This window comes from Chiroxiphia lanceolata, chromosome W (assembly GCF_009829145.1).
Source record: "Chiroxiphia lanceolata isolate bChiLan1 chromosome W, bChiLan1.pri, whole genome shotgun sequence".
Classification (NCBI taxonomy): Eukaryota; Metazoa; Chordata; class Aves; order Passeriformes; family Pipridae; genus Chiroxiphia; species Chiroxiphia lanceolata.
The window spans coordinates 2,310,916-2,330,889 of NC_045670.1; the positions used below are offsets into that span (position 1 = coordinate 2,310,916).

At 42.6% G+C, this 19,974-nt stretch overlaps 1 protein-coding gene across 1 annotated transcript in view; it reads left to right on the forward strand.

The window, feature by feature from the left end:
• LOC116779968 (splicing regulatory glutamine/lysine-rich protein 1-like) overlaps positions 1-19,974 on the forward strand; it is a 69,778-nt gene that overhangs the window by 19,981 nt on the left and 29,823 nt on the right. The window contains 4 exon segments of the mRNA XM_032674476.1: positions 1,097-1,261; positions 2,225-2,403; positions 2,931-3,061; positions 4,410-4,524. Of these exon segments, the coding sequence (XP_032530367.1) occupies positions 1,097-1,261; positions 2,225-2,403; positions 2,931-3,061; positions 4,410-4,524 (590 nt within the window).

Genomic DNA, 19,974 nt, shown 5'->3' on the forward strand with positions numbered 1-19,974 from the left:
GTGTTATCTGCAAACTTGCTGAGGGTGCACTTGATCCCCTCATCCAGAGCATTGATAAAGATATTAAACAGGACTGGTGTATGTATTGGGTCTGGCTGAGCTAGAGTTCATTTCCCCATAGCAACCCTCACAGTGCTGTACTTTGTATTGGCAGCTAGAAAGGTGTTGATAACACACCGGTGTTTTGGCTACTGCTGAACACAGCATCACCACTGTAACATTCCTTCCTCAGTCAAGGGCAAGATCCTGGGAGGGGACACAAGTAGGCCAGCTGACCTGAACTGACCAAAAGGATATTCCATACCATATGACATCAGCTCAGATATAAAAGCTAAGGCAAGGAGCAGGAAGGCAGGCATTCATTGTCTCCAATGGCTGCCTGCTGAGAAACTGTTATGCGTGCTGAAGCCCTGCTTCTTGGAAGTGACCGACCATCACTGCTCATGGGAAGTAGAGAATAAACCGTGTTATCTTTTCGCTTTACTTTTGCTTTAATAAACTGCCTTATCCCAATCCACGAGTTGTTTTCCATCTTACTCTCTCCCCTGTCTGACTGGGAAGGGGAGTGATAGAGTGGCTGGGTGGGCACCTGGTGCCCAGCCAAGGTCAACCCAACACAGTGGTGTTTAGAGACATTTGTTTCTAAATTAACCATCTAAGGTAAATTCACTTTGTTTTTATATACATATTTAATAAATATTCTGTGAATTTTAGAATATCAAAGAGGAAGTCAAGCTGTATAACCCTCTGTTCAATAACAAAAAGATGATTTCAAGTAAAGAGAGTAGTTTTGTTACATAAAAAAAACTATTGGTGGCTTCGTTTGCTGGAAAGGCAGTTGCTTTTTTGGGTGGAGAAAATAAAATTCAAACCAGGAACTCAGCCGATCAATTTAGTAGTCATTTTTAAGTTACTTTTTATAATATTCCCCAGGAGAAATTTCAGTTCCCATTCTGGGACCTTACAGTTTAAAATCTTACCTATATTAATTAGATTTATTTTTACAGAAATGCACAAGTCAGGCAAGTATTTAAAAGGTGAAGTGTCTCCTTCCAGTGCTTGGTTGCAAAACACATCCTATTTTTATATTTCCCAGCTTGGTGTTTCACTTGGCACTTTGGGGGCTATACCAGCAGCAACATTGGACCCTAACATTACAACACTGGGAGAAATACCACAGCCACCTATTATGGGAAATGTGGACCCATCCAAAATTGATGAAATTAGAAGAACAGTCTATGTTGGAAACTTGAATTCACAGGTAGCTTTTTTGGGTTTTGTTGGCAATAATAATGGAAGATGCAGAATTGGAATTTGTGAATTAAAATCTTGCATTTTAAGAGTTTTCATTAGTTGATGCCAATAGAAATTTAAACAAAAATACTCTTTTTGGTTACTAGAGATATTTCAAATTCTTCAATGTCCTTTTGCCAATCAGATAAGACCAGACTGTGGAATTCATTCTAGCAGGAAACAATAGAAATCATGCTGTAGCTGAATTCAAGAAACATACTTATGATTGTGTGTGTTGATCAAATGTCCAACTGGGTTATATTAGCTGAACAATGCCCCAGAATTTGTGAGAGCATGGTAGCTGTCCCCCACAACACTGTGCAGTTGCTTAAGTACACTAAGAAGAAATGATTTCACCTAGTTGAAGTTGCAAAATTAGCATAAATATATTAAAGTTGCTCTGACAGGAAAGTTAGGTCTGTCAGGAATATGTTTTTTTCAGCAATTGATTGAATGAATTGAAAAACAATTTGCTTTTGACTGATGGAAATAGAAGTATTTAATTTTCGGATTTTTTGACTACCAGAGTAGCTACTAGAGTATAAAAGTACGCAATGAAATAAAACAAGCTTGAAACTAGTAGAAAAACAGATAAAAGTGAAGTCTTGTAATATTGTTTGGATTTTTTTTAATTGATCAGTTATTTCAAATAAGTTGTCTGAAAAGTGCAAAATCCTGTACAAGCACTTTTTTAACCTAGATGTAGGACTTCAGGGCTCATGGTTGCACTATTTTAAATTGTAGTATATTTTTTAGATTAATGGAAGAAAAAAATACCTTTCTTAAAATGTAACATTACCAAATTCATGTTACCTGTGTAATAATGATGAGAGATCTTTCCAAAATTTGTAGCGCTTAGATCATCTGATATGTTGGATAAGTGGTTTTCATTATATATTTTACTTCAGCTGAGTTCTTTGACTCTTTCTAGACTACAACAGCAGATCAGCTGCTTGAATTTTTTAAGCAAGTTGGAGAAGTCAAATTTGTGCGAATGGCAGGTGATGAGACACAACCAACACGATTTGCTTTTGTGGAATTTGCAGACCAAAATTCTGTACCTCGAGCTCTTGCCTTTAATGGAGTTATGTTTGGAGACAGACCACTGAAGTAAGAAATTAATTATCTATATGAATATTGAATGAGAGATTTCTTACTATCTTTATACATTTATGACTCTGATGTGAAGGAAACTGCTGTGATTAATATCTTTTCAATATAAGGGCCTATTGTTAGTAAACTAGAACGCTTTTATGAACTCAAATTTCAAGTTTGGATATAACTTTTTCCAAGAAGAATATGGATGGCATTGAGTAAAATCTAATCTTGAATTAGTGAAAACCATAACAGTGAGAGAATATGCAAAGTCCTTTGTACTAATTAAGCTTTATATATGATGTGTATGTAATTAGTAGGCATTGATGTAGAAATTTGATCTGAAATAGATTTCTAGACTTCTACTAAAAATAACACAGAAATATTGTACTGCAATTATTTAAAAGTCGTAAGATTTGAAAGCAATAAAAGAGACATTTCAGATACTTATTAAAGATGAGTGTTAGGAAAAATCTTATTTGTTTTTCATTTTTCCTTTTCAAGAGTTTGGAAGTTCAAGGTTTTATTTTTTCTTAATTTAGAATAAATCACTCCAATAATGCAATAGTGAAGCCTCCTGAAATGACACCACAAGCTGCTGCCAAGGAACTGGAAGAAGTGATGAAGAGAGTAAGGGAAGCCCAGTCTTTCATATCTGCTGCTATTGAGCCAGGTAGGTATATTATGTTCATTACCTAACAGACATGTTCTGTGTGTACCTTGACACATGCTTTTAAGAGAGCTTTGAAACATGAGAAAAGGGTACTCAAAGGTGAGCAACGTGTGGGGGAAAACAAAAGAAAATAATGTTGGTGCTTTTAAAGTTCAAAGTACTTACAAACTTAAAAAAATGCATTATATTTTGGGTTTTTTCTCTTCTAGCACCCATTAATGCCATAGTTCCATGATCAGAGGGAGCTAGTGTGCTGCTGAAAGCAGCAGTATTATGCTTTTTTTTGACAGGTTAATTTTGCCACTGTGTTATGCTCTTTTTCATACTGCCTCAAGACTATGTGCATCCTCATAGCAAATGGGATTAGAGAATGAATCTGGGATAAAACAACATATTGTAACAGATTTTTTTTCATTCAGATTGGTTCCCTGATCCCTGTTAACACTGAAATGTCAGGTCAAGGAGGAAGGTGTCAGTGGCTCAAGTGGTTAGACAGACATTTAAATGCTGATTTATACTGACTTTAACTGATTGCAAACCCACAATATAAAAAATTCTCAACTTGTTAAACTTGCAGTTGAAATCCTCCTTTTTCTTTTCATCAGCAAGATTTTGTCATTCTTCTTACTAAGAAACCCAGACATTGACTTATGTAGGTGAGATAGTAGAGGATCTTGAGCTTTTATTTTTTTTAGGGAGAAGGGAATAGAGTATTTTCTGTCTTTTTTGAGGGTTGGGAGAAAATAGTTCTAACATTTCCTCAGTGTTAAGCAGCAGAATAATAATCTTTTAGAGTCTGAACCATAGTCTGCAGAGATCACTGGTAAGTTTTCTGTTGACTTCTTGGCCTTTGGATCAAACTTTTTACTCCCTGCTCTCCTTTCTTTCCTCCCCCAAAACAGTGTTTGAGGAATAGAACTTCAATATTTGTACAGTCATTGGAATATTTAAAAGTATAAAAAGTACTAATTATTATTTACATTTTATGCTTGTTTTGAAAACTCTGCTTTTCTGAGGTTATTAAAAAGAAAGTAGTTATATTAAATAATATACCGGAGAACGTGTTGTAATATTGTGCATTGTGACAACAACATAAATCCCATTCCTAAAAGAGCTAGCTGCTGTTTATAGTTATCTGGTTTATGTGTACTGCTGCAGGATGGCTGCACTCAATGAGTATGTGCAATGATTTTCATGGATGTTTCTCAAGGATATTTGCAAAGAAGGAAGATGTACAAAGCATAGGCCCTTTGCACTATATGTGTGGTACATTCCACTTGCGCCAGATTGTTAACTGGGATCTTTAAATGTTCTGAGCTTACACTGCAATGTGTTTTTTTCCTCTCAGAGTCTAGAAAGAGCAGTGAAACAAAAGGCGGTCGATCTCGTTCCCATTCTCGTTCAGAATCCAGGTCTAGCTCAAAATCCCGATCTAGAAGGAAAAGATCACACTCAAAACACAGGTAGGTATATTTACTATTTTGGACTAAGAATTCATATTGTGGTTTTTTTGAGGGGTGGTGCTTACTGAGATTTCTTACTGAGTTATGAGACAAGTGTCCCTGTAGAGAAAATTAGTAACTTAAACTGACCAGATCAGAGTAACTAGGAACTTTGTCTCTGAACAGATACTCTTTCCCTCTAAATGCTGCATGTTTTCAGTATTACTTTCAGGTAAAACACACTAGAAGGTACTTTTTGTGTCATATAGCATAATAATTTTTATGGTTTCATGGTACGTTTTGTGCCATGTAGCATAATTTTTGTAATCTTTGTATTTTAAAAAGAAATAGCTATCTGTGTTTTGTGGATGGAACAATTAGTTTACTGTTAATACCCTGAACAGACAGGCTGGTTGATTTTGCTAGTAGAAAGCTGTCCTGAACTTCTAAATATTTTTATGCTGTATTTTTATGTACTCTACTGTAAATATAAAGCTGTATTTTTTAAAAACCAGAAGAAAAAGGCTTTAGAGGCAGTTTTTAATTCTTCAGAGGTTGTTTGCTTTGCTAATTTGTTGTGAAACAGGCTTTGAAATATAGGAGAAATAAAATTACTATATCATCCTTAAGATATAGTACAATAACAGGAATGTCTTTTGATCATTTACACTATCAGTCTAAAGATATTTGACTCCCTTAAGTGTCAAGAAAAAAAAAACAAAAAAGAAAAGAAACTTAGTGTATTTGAGAGTTTACACTTTAAAAAGGTGAGTGTTTTCAGTGTTGTAGCAACATCACTATTGCATTCTTTTATCTATTGTTTCTTAACACAGCAACTAGAATTCTTTTACATACAGAAAAGCTGGCCAGAGGGAATATACTACATCAGTTATACTACCAAGCATGATCTAAGTGTGCAGGCTTCAGTTTTCATTGAATCATAGAATGGTTTGGGTTGGAAGGGACCTTAAAGATCATCTAGCTCCAACCCACCTGCCATGGGCAGGGACACCTTCCACAAGACCAAGTTGCTCAGAGCCCCATCCAGCCTGGCCTTGAACACTTCCAGGGATGGGGCATCCACAACTTCTCTAGGCAACCTGTTCCAGTGCCTCACTACACTCACAGTAAAGAATTTCTCCCTAATACCTAATTCAAATCTACCCTCTTTCAGCTTGAAGCCATTCCCCCTTGTCCTATTACTGCATGCCCTTGTAAAAAATCCCTCTCCAGCCTTCTTGTAGGCCCCTTTTAGGTACTGGAAGGCTGCAATAAGGTCACCCTGGAACCTTCTCTTCTTCAGACTGAACAGCCCTGCCCCAACTCGCTCAGCCTGTCTTCATATGAGAGGTGCTCCAGCCCTCTGATCACCTTCATGTCCCTCCTCTGGACTCGCTCCAACAGGTCTATGTCTTTCTTATGTTGGGGACCCCAGAACTGTATGCAGTACTCCAAGTGGGGTCTCATAAGAGCAGAGTGGAGGGGGAGAATCACCTCCCTTGACCTGCTGGTCATGCTTCTTTTGATGCAGCCTTTGATGCAGATTATTTTTTATATGGTTGGCTTTCTGGACTGCAAGCGCACATTGCCGAGACGTGAAGCTTCTTGTCCACCAACACCCCCAAGTCCTTTTCTGCAGGGCTACTCTCAATCCATTCTTCACTCAGCCTGTACTTGTGCTCTGGATTGCCCCAAGCCAGGTGCAGGACCTTGCATTTAGCCTTGTTAAGCTTCATGTCGTTTGCACAGGCCCACCTCTCAAGCTGTCAAGATCCCTCTGGATGGCATCCCTTCCCTCCAGCATGTTGACTGCACCACATGGCTTAGTGATGTCATCAGACTTGCTGAGAGTGCACTCAATCCCACTGTCCATGTCACCAACAAAGATATAAAACAGTACCAATACCAACCCCTGAGGAACACCACACGTCACTGCTCTCCACTTGGACATCGAGCTGTTGACTGCAACTCTGAGTGCAACTATCTAGCCAATTCCTTATCCACCAAGTGGTCCATCTGTCTGTTGCGGGTGGAGTGGGAGCTTCAGACAAAGTTTATTAGAGAAGCCCTCCCGTTGAGTCATGAGGTGCAGAAAGGACCCCCTTGCTTTCTGAACTCCTTTTCAGAGAGGAGCTTGGGTGTGGTTGAATCCAATCTTAGCCCCAGACTTTGTCAACAGTTTAAACCTAAGGAATTATAGAGGTGTGATTGAACCTTTGTACAACTTGACCCACAGGATTAAGGATGGCAAACCAGATATATTTATATAAAAATGAATTATTTATTATGATAAATGATTAGACAAAAAGATCTTAATCAGAATTCTTAACTACAGAGTATAGAAACTAAAACTACTAGTATAGTATAGTGTACTATATCAAAGCAATGATGTTAAAGCAATTATATTAAAGCTAGCAAAAAAACCCAGTTATTAGGTAGAGATTGATGTTACTCACCCATACCATACCCAATGACTGTAGGCAAATCTCTTTCACTCAGCCTCAAGGAGTGACCTTGAGGGGTGTCCCCATCCAAGGGAGGAATTTCCACACACGCTCCAAGAAGGGGTATGTTAGAAGAACCTGCCATTTAAAAGTGGGACTGGACTTTTACAGTATAAAGTGATTGACTGTCAGTCATGTGTCCCCAGGCCAGCTGTGTCAGTTTAGCATTTTTTAGATAAGGATACTTTACCATATCTGCCACACCTTTACCTTACTATCAGGATGTTTAACTTTGGGGTTGATGAGTCAGACTGGCTTTAGCATAATTGAACACCAAAGCAGCATGACACACCATCTCAGTCCACCACTGATAGCTTTGCAAAACAGGGCATTGTTTTACTGCATTCCAGGCAGAGTATCCTGCTACATTGTCAAATCCAACTTTCCCTTTTAGAGACAGGGATGTCATGCAGGACAATGTCAAGGAACAGTGTCAAATGCTTTGCACAAGTCTTCTTCCTTCATCCACCACTGCTGTAACCCCATCAATAAAAGGCCACCAAATTTGTCAGGCACAATCTGCTCTTACTGAAGCCATGTTGGCTGTCAGCAATCACCTTATTTTCCACGTACCTGTGTTTTGTAATAGTGTTACACAGTATATGTTGTATAATGACATCAAAACATTAGGTACCTTTTTAATGCAAGAATCATTTGTTCAATTCTTTATTGCTTGTTTCTCTTCTCTGAGGACATAACTGAAAAACAGTCTTTGTTTTGTGTAACGCTGCAGTAATCAGTGCTATTTTGTACTGACGCAAATCAAATTGATTTTTACAATATAAATTTGGATTTTTTTTCTTGCAGAAAACCTCTGCTTTAAACCATTGTTGATAGTTACATATATATTTATATTATATATATATATTTAAATGATTTTACCACTGTTACTGTCAGTTTTGAGAATATGCTGGTTTGTGATTTAACCCCAGCCAGGAACTAAGTACCATGCAGTCACTCGCTCACTTCCCCTTGCTCCTCCCTGGTGGGATGGGGAGGAGAATCAGAAAAAGATAAAGCTCATGGGCTGAGATAAAAACAGTTTTCAGTAATAGAAAAAAAAGTAAAATGTAGTAATAATAATAAGAAAATCAACAATAATTTAAAAATGTAATGACAAGGAGAGGGAGAGAAAGGAATTGAACCCAAGAAAAACAAGTGATGCACAATAAAATTGCTCACCTGCTGACCATTGTCCAGCCTGTCCCTAAGCAGTGATTGGTGGTTCATGGCCAACTCCCCCCAGTTTATATACTGAGCATGATGTTCCATGGTATGGAATACCCCTTTGGTCAGTTCAGGTCAGCTGTCCCAGCTATGCTCCCCCACGGTTTATTATACACCTCCTCACTAGCAGAGCATGACACACTGAGAAGGCCTTGACTTAGGGTAAGCACTAAGCAACAACCGAAACATCAGTGGGTTATCAACATTAGTCCCATACTGAATCCAAAACACAGTACTGTACCAGCTACTAAGAAGAAAATTAACTTTGTCCCATCTGAAACCAGGACTGTATCCAGCCCTTATTCCACACCATTTATATCGTACCAGGTCCCACACTTGCCAACACACCATCACCTTTCCTGCCTTTTGAGAGATATACACACACATTGTTCCCTTAGTCTATGGACCATCTCTATAAAAGTCCATTGATTACATCACTGCTGTGCTTTTCCAGTTTCATCAAAGTTCATTCTTCATTAATGTGGTGATCAAAGGAGAGTCAGATTCACATCCCCAAATCTGGAGTGGTGGAGATGAGCGTTGAGAGATGCGTAGTGTGGTGATGAGCATATACCCATCATGGAAGTGATAATACACAGTACTATATAGCAATTAGCATAATACAATTTTATTGATCAGCTATTCTCACCCAAAATCAAATCCCCTTGAGGCACACACTGGACTTCCTCATCCTCCTGTATTACCCAACAAGTGTACCTGGGTCCTTGAGCAAAAGCAATCCCATGAATGGGATTGCCTTTGCCTGAGGCAGGAATAACCCAGATTATTTTCCCTAGCATATTTTTAATGTGCACTACAGAAACATTGTCCTCTTCTATAGTATATCAAGGTTTTGATTGGGCAGGGCCAGCCCAATTGGCAGATCCCTCAGTGTTAACTAACCAGGTGGCTTTTGCTAAATATGTATCCCAATGTTTGAAGGCCCCACCACCCATTGCTCTCACTGTAGTCCTTAACAGTCCATTGTATCATTTAATTTTTTGTAGGCTGGTGCATGATTGGGAATGTGATATCCCCACTTAATGCCATGTTCTTTGGCCCAAGTGTTTATGAGATTGTTCCAGAAATGAGTCCCATTGTCTGCCTCAATTCTTCCTCAGGTGCAAGTCTCCATAAGACTTGCTTTTCAAGACCCAGGATAGTATTCTGAGTAGTGACAAGGAGCATGAAATATGTTTCTAGCCATTAGGTGGTTTCTTCAGCCATTGTAATCACATGGTTCTTGCGTTCACGCGTTTGGGGAAATGAGATATAGTCAATCTGCCAGGCCTCCCCATATTTATATTTCAACCATCGTCCTCCATACCAGAGAGTCTTTAACCACTTGACTTGCTTAAATACAAGGTATGTTTCACATTCATGGATAACCTGGGTGATAGTGTCCATGGTTAGGTCCACCCCTCAGTCATGAGCCCATCTATCTGTCGCATCTCTTCCTCGATGGCCTGAGGTGTCATGGGCACACAGAGCTACTTCACTTTTAGCAGCCTGATTCACCTGTTTATTATTCTGAGGTACTTCATTGGTCCTACTCTTGGGTACGTGAGCATCTACATGATGTACCTTCACAACCAGGTTCTCCACCTGGACGGCAATATCTTGCCACAATTCAGCAGCACAGATGGGATTATCTCTGCACTGACATTTACTCTGCTTCCATTACTGCAACCACCCCCATAGGACATTTGCCACCATCCATGAGTCAGTGTAAAGCGTTGACCATTTCTCTCATTCAGCAATGTCTAAGGCCAACTGGATGGCTTTCACCTCAGCAAACTGACTTGATTCCCCTTCTCCTTCAGCAGTTTCTGTGACTTGTCATAGGGGACTCCATGCAACCGCTTTCCATCTCCGATGCTTTCCTATAATACAACAGGACCCATCAGTAAACAAGGCATATTGCTTCTCACTTTCTGGTAATTTATTATACAGTGGGGCCTCCTCCTCTGGTGACATCCCAAAATCTTTGCCTTCTGACCAGTCCATGATCATTTCCAAGATTCCTGTACAGCTGGAGTTTCCTATTTGAGCTTGTTGTGTGATCAGTGCAACCCACTTACTCCATGTAGCATCAGTTGCATGATATGTAGAAGAGACCCTCCCTTTGAACATCCAGCCCAACACGGGTAACCAGGGTGCCAGGAGGAGCTGTGCTTCAGTACCTATCACCTCCAAAGCAGCTTGAACCCTTCATAAATGGCCAATATCTCCTTTTCAGTTGGAGTATAGCAGGCTTCAGATCCTCTGTATTCCTGATTCCAAAACCCTAGGGTTTGACCTCGAGTCTCCCCTGGTGCTTTCTGCCAGAGGCTCCAGGTAGGACCATTCTCCCTGGCTGCAGTGTAGAGCACATTTTTTTACATCTTTCCCTGTCTAGACTGGCCCAATGGCCACTGCATGAACTACCTCCTTTTTAACTTTTTCAAAGTCTTTTCATTGCTCAGGGCCCTATTTGAAATCATTCTTCTGGATAGACATGGCTTACAATCAGGCTGTAATTTGGAATGTATATTCTCCAAAAACCCACAAGTCCTAAGAGAACTTGTTGTTTTATTCTTGTTAGTTGGTGGAGACGTTGCTGTTACGTTGTTGATCATGTTCATTGGGATCCATCCTGTGATTTTATTCCTAAAAACTGGGTCTCCTTAGCAGGTCCTTTGACCTTCCTTTGTTTTATGGCAAAATCAGTTTTCAGAAGGATTTGGACTATTCCCTTTCTCAAAAAGTTCTTCTGTTTCATTGCTCCACGTGTGATGATGTCATCTATGTATTGCAGGTGTTCTGGAGCTTCCCCCTGTTCCAGTGCAGTCTGGATCAGTCCATGGCAGGTGGTAGGGCTGTTTCCACCCCTGTGACAGTCAATTCCAGGTGTACTGGACGCCCCTCCACATGAAAGCAAACTGTGGGCTGCGCTCTGCCACCAAAGCGACTGAGAAAAACACATTAACGATATCAATTGTGGCACCACTTGACTACCTTTGATTCCAATTTCTATTGAAGTTCCAACATGTTCAGTACAGTGGCACTGAGCAGCTGTATGACTTCATTCAGGCCACGATAGTCTACTGTCAGCCTCCATTCTCCATTAGACTTTTGCACTGGTCATTTGGGGCTACTAAAAGGTGAGTGGGTTCTGCTGATCAGCTTATGGATGGGAAACAGGGAGTCTTGGTTGGTGTACCTTTGTGGTAGCAATCAACACCTCTTGATCTTCATCAACCCCACAATGGAAGGGTCCTCCAAGAGACCGGGCAAGGAAGACAGCTGTTTAATTTCCTCTGTCTCCAAGGCAGCTCCCTTTCCTGAAGTAGTCTATGCCAAGGATGCTGCATGGAGCCTCTGGGCCAGTCAGTTTTTGCCACTCATTCCCAGTCAGGCTGATTTCAACCTCCAATACAGTCAGCTGTTGGGATCCCTTTGTCACTCCAGAAATACAAATGGGTTCTGCCCCTTCATAACTTGATGGCATTAGAGTACACTGTGCACCAGTATCTACTAGAGCCTTATATGCCTGTGGGTCTGATGTGCCAGGCCATCTGATCCACACAGTCCAGTAAACTTGCTTGTCCCTTTCCTCCACCCAGCTGGAGGCAGGGCCTGTCTAGTCCTGGTCATAGGATCCTCAACTTACTTCTTGCAGAGACAGATTAGAATTCCTTTCCATAGGATCATGAGTAAAATTAGCTCTTCTGCTCTGCCTGGGGACCTGCCCACTGGAAACTGGAGCAGCAACTTTCCTGGAAGAACCCCCATGTTCCAACCCGCTTGGATATAGAGAGGCGAAGTGTGCCTCTATCCGTAAATATACCCAAAAGCAAGATTAAGACACAAACGAGGTCAGATGTTGGTATCCAAAACAATAATTCAACTTTATTAACTATAAAGGAGGCAGAGAGAGAAAGAAGGAAAAATAGAGAAAAGTGGGAAAAGCTAAGAATAACTATAAGAAGCACAGAAAAGACTTTACCATCACCATGAACTCAGCACTGGATTTTGTCCTTGATGATGGGGGGGAGTCTCCGTTGAGTCATTCTCCGGTCTGACCTTTTGTCTCTGTGGCGTGAGTAGAGTTCTTGCAGCGTGTGTCGGCCCCATGGTGAGTCCTGGGTCCAGCCCAGCTGGTCGCAGTGCTGAGCAGGTAGTGCTAGGGTGCGGCTTGTGTGCAGGCAGTAGCCTGCGTGTCTGCGGCATGTACGGACACCGGTGTGTGTGCCTGCTGTGCATGCCAGGCAGTGTGTGTTTGGGGGCAGGGTTTCCCACCTTAGTCTATGTGGCATGGCCCCAACCTCTTCCCCGCTCTGTGTGTTTACAATCTTCCCGGAATGTGGGGGAATTCCCGCTGCCGCTCTGCAAGTGTGGGGAAGTCCCACAGCTGCTCTGCAAGTGTGGCGATTGTGGTGTGCCCCCGCATGCGTGTAGGGGGTAGGATTTCCCACCTTCAATTTCCCTGCAGTGTGCCGTCTGATCTCACAGCATGTCTTCGATCTCTACCCCCTGGGCACATCTCTGGCACTTGCTTATATAGGGTCAGGGGTGCCATACCTTATGGCAGGTGGTAGCTATGCAGCAACAGCACATCCAACACGCACTGTGCGCAGGTACTGCCATCCCCCTGGCTCACGACCATTTGAACAGTCAAAACAATTCGCTTCTTGCAGTTCGGGCAATGGCAGAGCATGTACTGCTTCTGTCAGTTCTTTACACCCCATTTGTGATTGTTTTTCCCTGCAATTCCCACACTTGTGCCTGTAGGGTTGAGGTTGATTTTCCATCTTTTTTTCCTCATGTCCTCTCCACGATCCCTCAGGTAAAACCACAGGGTGCCCCATGGTGTGTACCTTCTATATCCCCCCTCTTGGAGCAAAAGGATGCCTACTGTTAATAGCTGAGGCACTGGTCTGTACATGTGGGGAGTAACACATATCATCTCTGAATTTCTGGAACTCCCAGGATGGTTTTTCAGACAGTTTCTCCACAGTCAAGATGAGGGTGGAAGAGTTATTGTCTTTCTATTCCCAGAGTTGGTGAGCCACTTGATCCACTTTTGGTGACGCTTCTTTTCTCCAGCTCTTTGTTGCCAATGGTTTAGTATATGATGATGTTGCGCTCCCTGAAATTTTCCTCCACATGGGTGGATCTGTAGATAACTGCATGTTGTTCAAGTCATAATAAATCATCTCTAGCATGACTAATTCCCTCAGGTACTGGATACTTCTCTCCACTGTGGTCCATTTGCCTGGGTGACATATAGCATTTTCCTTGAAGGGATACCTTTCCTTCACATTTGACAGGAGTTGCCTCCAGAGGCTTGGGATTTCTGTCTGTCTTCCCATCACCTTGTCAATGCCTTCTTCCCTAGAAAGCGATCTCAACTGCTTGGCTTCCCTACCCTCTAATTCCAAACTTCTAGCCCTGTTATCCCAGAATTGGAGCGGCCAGGTAGTAATGTGCTCACCTGGATGATGGCTGAAATCTTTGTATCTTCCACAGCTCACTTAGGGATAGGGATCGAGGGGTTGCCTCTTGTTTTGACTCTTCCTCCTGTTCTTGTGGTGGCCCCGGCTTCATCCTCCTTTATTAAATGAGCTGACTTTTGTGTCCATTTCTTCTTGTGTATAGGGGCAACTGATACCACCATGGGTTGTCACGGGTTTGGAGTAGCCACAGATAGTTGCTTAACCCTTACCTTAACTAGATCTGAATCTGAATCACGTTCAGTATTCCTAGAAATAGGACCAAGACCAGCAATAGGCTGGTTCCAACATCCCAAAATTTTCAAATGCTGCTGTGGTTAGCCAAGAAGAGAAAGGGAAGATGTCTCCACATGTCTCTCCCATAGGTTGGTTCTCCAAGGAGAAAAGGCAAAAGGTGTATTTATTAATAGTTCCCATTACATGGCTCCTGAAGTGATGGTGATGGCAGTGCTGAGTACACATACCAGATTAGTTTAATTGCCAGGGATTCTATCATATCACAAGCTAGTATTACAAAGGACAACAAAACGAGAACCTTAGCCCAAAACAACAAGCACATGCTGCAAGTAAGGTGTTATATAACATAACTCTGAAAGCATGTGCAACAACTCTGAGAGCAAATAAATCAACATTGTGACCAGCAACTATTAAACCAATTGTGGCGGGTTGACCTTGGCTGGATGCCAGGTGCCCACGCAGCCGCTCTATCACTCCCCTTCCCAGAGGGACAGGGGAGAGAGTTAGGTGGGGGGGAAAAAAAGAAAACAACTTGTGAGTTAAGACAGTTTATTTAAAGTAAAAAAAGCAAAGCGAAGCTTGGGTGCGCAGAAGCGAAGGATAGCAGGTTTTATTCTCTACTTCCCATGACCAGCGATGGTCGACCACTCCCGAGAAGCAGGGCTTCAACAACGCATGACGGTTTCTCAGCAGGCAGCCATTAGACAATGAATGCCCGCCCTCCTGCTCTGTGCCTTAGCTTTTATATCTGAGCTGCCGTCATATGGTATGGAATATCCGTTTGGTCAGTTTTGGTCAGCTGGCCTACTTGTGTCCCCTCCCAGGATCTTGCCCTCAACTGAGGAAGGAATGTTACAGTGTTGGTGCTGTGCTCAGCAGTAGCCAAAACACCAGTGTGTTATTAACACCCTTCTAGCTGCCAATGCAAAGCACAGCACTGTGAGGGCTGCTATGGGGAAATGAACTCCAGCTCAGCCAGACCCAATACACCAATACACTGAATTCTTATAACAAATTTGTTTTAACACACGTGGTTTGATTGGATCTGTCATTATCTCAACTCTTTGTGCCCTATGTTGGCTGCCAAAAAAGGACTGTTGTGGTTTACCCCAGCTGTCAACCAAGTACCATGCAGCTACTTGCTTACTTCTCCCTGTCCCCAGTGGGACAAGGAGAAGAATCAGAAAAAGGTAAAACTCATTGGCTAAGAACAGTTTAATAATTGACAAAAAAATTAAATATAACAAAAACATTGTAATGAAAAGGAGAGGGAGAGGATTAAAATTCAAGAAAAACAAGTGATGCACAATACAGTCGCTTACCACTCGCTGACTGATGCACAGCCAGTCCCCGAGCAGTGATCAGCAGCTCTCAGTTGACTCCCCCCAGTTTATATACTAGTGTATTAGGGAGGATTCGAGCATACTGAAATCTTGAAACCATGACACCATTGAAAGCTCAACAAAACTGAAATTTATTACCAAGAGGTGGCCAACAAAATGAACAAACCCAAAAGAGAGGAAGGAGGGGAGAAATAAGCCCCCAGCACGACCTCCCCAGTTACCCAGCTGTTGCCCATACAGTTATCTTACCGACCTAGCATGCCTATAATTACCCATAGCAGAAGCTGCATCCTTGGAGAGTCAGTAAGTTCACAAATTGGCAGGCATCCCTGCCAAAGGGCAACGTTGTTCTTGATGGGAAGCTAGCTCCCCTCCAAGAAAGTACTATCTGCTTTTATACAATTAACTGAGTGCCCTCAACCTAGGCAGGTGTGGTCATCACTGCCCAACCAGAGGCCCTCCGTCCCACCCCCTTGGTTATGTAAGTGCATCTCTTCTGCGCACGTGTGGCTTTCCCTGCGCCTGCGTACTGCACTCAGGGGGGTCTTTTCCAAATGAGTCTGGGGGCGTCCTTCATCACTATAGTCTTCAATTTCTCCTTCAAGCGACCTTGGAGAACGAGCCAGTCACAGAACACCAAATAAATATAGTTTATACAAAAACTCCCTTCAAGGACAAAGTTCCCGTTTTATCCGTGCTTGTTTTCTCATAACTTGGCAGGGAAAGAACAAAACTTTCACAGGTGGCTGGGCCGAACACAGACCAAAAGTATCAGTGTAATTAACCCCTGATACAACTAGGCATGACATTCTATGATGTGGAATATTCCTTTGGCTAGTTTGGGTCAGCTGTCCTGGCTACGCTCCTTCCCAGCTTTTTGTGCACCTGCTTGCTGGCAGACCATGAGACACTGAAAAGTCCTTGACTTAGGGTAAGCACTACTTAGTAACAACCAAAACATCACTGTGTTATCAATGTTAGTCTCATACTAAATCCAAAACACAGCACTGTACCAGCTACTGAGAAGAAAATTAACTCTATCCTAGCTAAAACCAGGATATGCTGAAAAAAGAGTAGTCTGATCTGGTGAGGCAACTTAATCCCTAAGAATAAACTGTCCTTACCACTTTCCATTTTTATTGTTTTATAAAACCCCTAAACCCTTTCATCTCTATGATATAAAATTTTTTCAAGACCTTATTTGGGCTAAATTGTAATTATTATCTCTGTAATTAGTTTGTATTTCTACAGTGATACATGGAGCAAAGCTGTAGGTAAAAAATAATATCCTTTCCTCTTGGTATATATTACTTTGTGTATCTTGATCTGCAGAAGACAGGTGCAGATGGTATTTTTTTGTATCTCCCTTATCTTCAGGATTAATTGAGTAAAATACATGAATTTCTGCCTTTGGTGAGTTTAACTTCATCGTACCTTAACCTTTCAGGCAAAATATCCAATGATGTGTTCTTTTGAAACTTTAATCTCCAAATTCAGCTTTTTATTTTTGTTTTCCTAGGGAATATGATCTTCCACATGTAGGGAATACTTTGCGGAAAAAAAGAGTATAGTAATTTTCAAAAGTCCTGTTGTCTTTATCAAATCTGAGACTATATAATAATGTTTATGAGAATAATTTAATTGGGTTTCTATTGGAGTATCTGCACATTATTTGCATTCCTTATTTATCGTGTAGTGAATGTTCATTCCTTTTCTTGAGAACTCTTTAATTCAAATCCATGCTAACATATCCTTTCAACTGAGAAGATAACTTGAGTAAATGCTGAACCACAGACAGTGTGGTTCTTATTTATTTATTTTTTTAAGGTCAATTAAATTTTAAGGCTGGAGAACAGAGAGGCCGATGTGTACTGGGTCTGGCTGAGATGGAGTTCATTTCCCCATAGCAGCCCTCACAGTGCTGTACTTTGCATTGGTAGCTAGAAGGGTGTTGATAACACACCGATGTTTTGGCTACTGCTGAGCACAGCATCAGTACTGTAACATTCCTTCCCCAATCAAGGGCAAGATTCTGGGAGGGGACACAAGTAGGTCAGCTGACCTGAACTGACCAAAGGAATATTCCATACCATATGACATGAGTTCAGACATAAAAGCTAAGAAAAGGAGGAGGAAGGGGTGGGCATTCGTTGTTTCTAATGGCTGCCTGCTAAGAAACCACTATGCGTTGTTGAAGCCCTGCTTCCCAGGACATGGCTGGCCATTGCTGCTGATGGGAAGTAGTGAATAAATCTTGTTATTTTTCCCTTCGCTTTTGCACGCAAGCTTCGCTTTGCTTTAGTAAACTGCCTTATCCCAACCCACGAGCCGTTTTCCATCTTATTCTCTCTCCCCTTTTCCGACTGGGAAGGGTAGTGATAGAGCGGCTGGGTGGGCACCTAGAGTCTAGCCAAGGTCAACCCACTACAGCCAGTTAAAGCCATCTTTCTTCATTGACCAAGACTGAAATAAGTGACTGGGTCTGGAAAAGGAGGAAAAATTAGCTAATTATTTTTAAAAACTCCTAGAAATTGTCGGTAGTAGATTTTATGCACTAGATTTACTATAATGACAGCTATCCTAATATGATATGAATTTATATTTTCCAGAATATTCATGGAAATTATTATGAAACATAGAATCATAGAATGACCTAGGTTGGAAGGGACCTTAAAGATCATCTAGTTCCAACCCCTCTGCCATGGGCAGGGACATCTTTCACTAGAGCAGGTTGCTCAGAGTTCCATCCAGCCTGGCCTTGAACACTTCCAGGGATGGGGCATCCACAACTTCTCTGGGCAACCTGTTCCAGTGCCTCACCATCCTCACAGTAAAGAATTTTCTCCTAATATCCAATCTAAACCTACTCTCAGTTTAAAACCACTCCCCCTTGTCCTATCACTACATGCTCCTGTAAAAAGAAGTCCTTCTTCATCTTTCTTGTAGGCTCCCTTCAGGTACTGGAAGGCCATGATTCAGTCACCCCTAAGCTATCTCTTCTTCAGGCTGAACAATCCCAATTCTCTCAGCCTTTCTTCATAGGAGAGGTGCTCCATCCCTCTGATTAACTTGGGGGCCCTCCTCTGGACTCACTCCAGCACGTCAGTGTCCTTCCTGTGTTGGGGACCTCAGAACTGGATGCAGTATTCCAGGTGGGGTCTCAGCAGAGCAGAGTAGAGGGGCAGAATCACCTCCCCTGACCTGCTGGCCATGCTTCTTTTGATGCAGCCCAAGATATGATTGGCTTTCTGGGTTGCAAATCATAGAATCATAGAATCAGCTGGGTTGGAAGGGACCTTCGAGATCAAGTCCAACCCTTGATCCACTACCGCTGCGGTTACTAGACCATGGCACTAAGTGCCACATCCAGTTTCTTTTTAAAAATCTCCAGGGACGGAGAATCCACTACTTCCCTGGGCAGCCCATTCCAATGTCTGATCACCCTCTCTGTAAAGAAATTCTTTCTAATATCTAACCTAAACCTCCCCTGGCACAACTTGAGACCATGCCCTCTTGTCTTGTTGACAATTGCCTGGGAAAAGAAACCAACCCCCACCTGGCTACAACCTCCTTTCAGGTAGTTGTAGAGAGTGATGAGGTCTCCCCTGAGCCTCCTCTTCTCCAGGCTGAACAACCCCAGCTCCCTCAGCCTCTCCTCATAGGACTTGTGCTTGAGTCCCTTCATCAGCCTTGTTGCCCTCCTCTGGACCTGCTCCAGCACCTCAATGTCCTTCCTGAACTGAGGGGCCCCAGAACTGGACACAGTACTCCAGGTGTGGCTTCACCAGCGCTGAGTACAGGGGAAGAATCACTTCCTTGGACCTGCTGACCACACTGTTCCTGATACAGTCCAGGATGCCATTGGCCTTCTTGGGCCACCTGGGCACACTGCTGGTTCATGTTCAGCTTCTTGTCAATCCAAACTCCCAGGTCCCTCGCTGTCTGGCTGCTCTCCAGTCACTCTGTCCCCAACCTGTAGCGCTGCAGGGGGTTGTTGTGGCCAAAGTGCAGGACCCGGCACTTGGCCTTGTTGAACCTCATCCTGTTGGAATCAGCCCAACTCTCCAACCTATCCAGGTCCCTCTGCAGAGCCCTTCTGCCTTCCAGCTGATCAACACTCCCCCCCAGCTTAGTGTCATCTGCAAATTTGCTGATTATGGACTCAATCCCCTCGTCTAAATCATCAATAAAGATATTAAACAGAACTGGGCCCAACACTGATCCCTGGGGGACACCACTAGTGACCGGTCGCCAACTGGATGCAGCACCGTTCACCACCACTCTCTGGGCCTGGCCCTCCAGCCAGTTCCTAACCCAGCACAGAGTGCCCCTGTCCAAGCCATGGGCTACCAGCTTTTTCAGGAGAATGCTGTGGGAGACGGTGTCAAAGGCTTTGCTGAAGTCCAGATAGACTACATCCACAGCCTTCCCCTCATCCACCAGGCGGGTCACCTGATCATAGAAGGGAGATCAGGTTGGTCAGACAGGACCTGTCCTTCCTAAACCCGTGCTGGCTGGGTCTGATCCCTTGTCCATCCTGTAGGTGCTGTGTGATTGCACTGAAGATGATCTGCTCCATAACCTTGCCAGGCACTGAGGTCAGGTTGACGGGCCTGTAGTTTCCCGGGTCCTCCTTCCGGCCCTTTTTGTGGATTGGCGTGACAT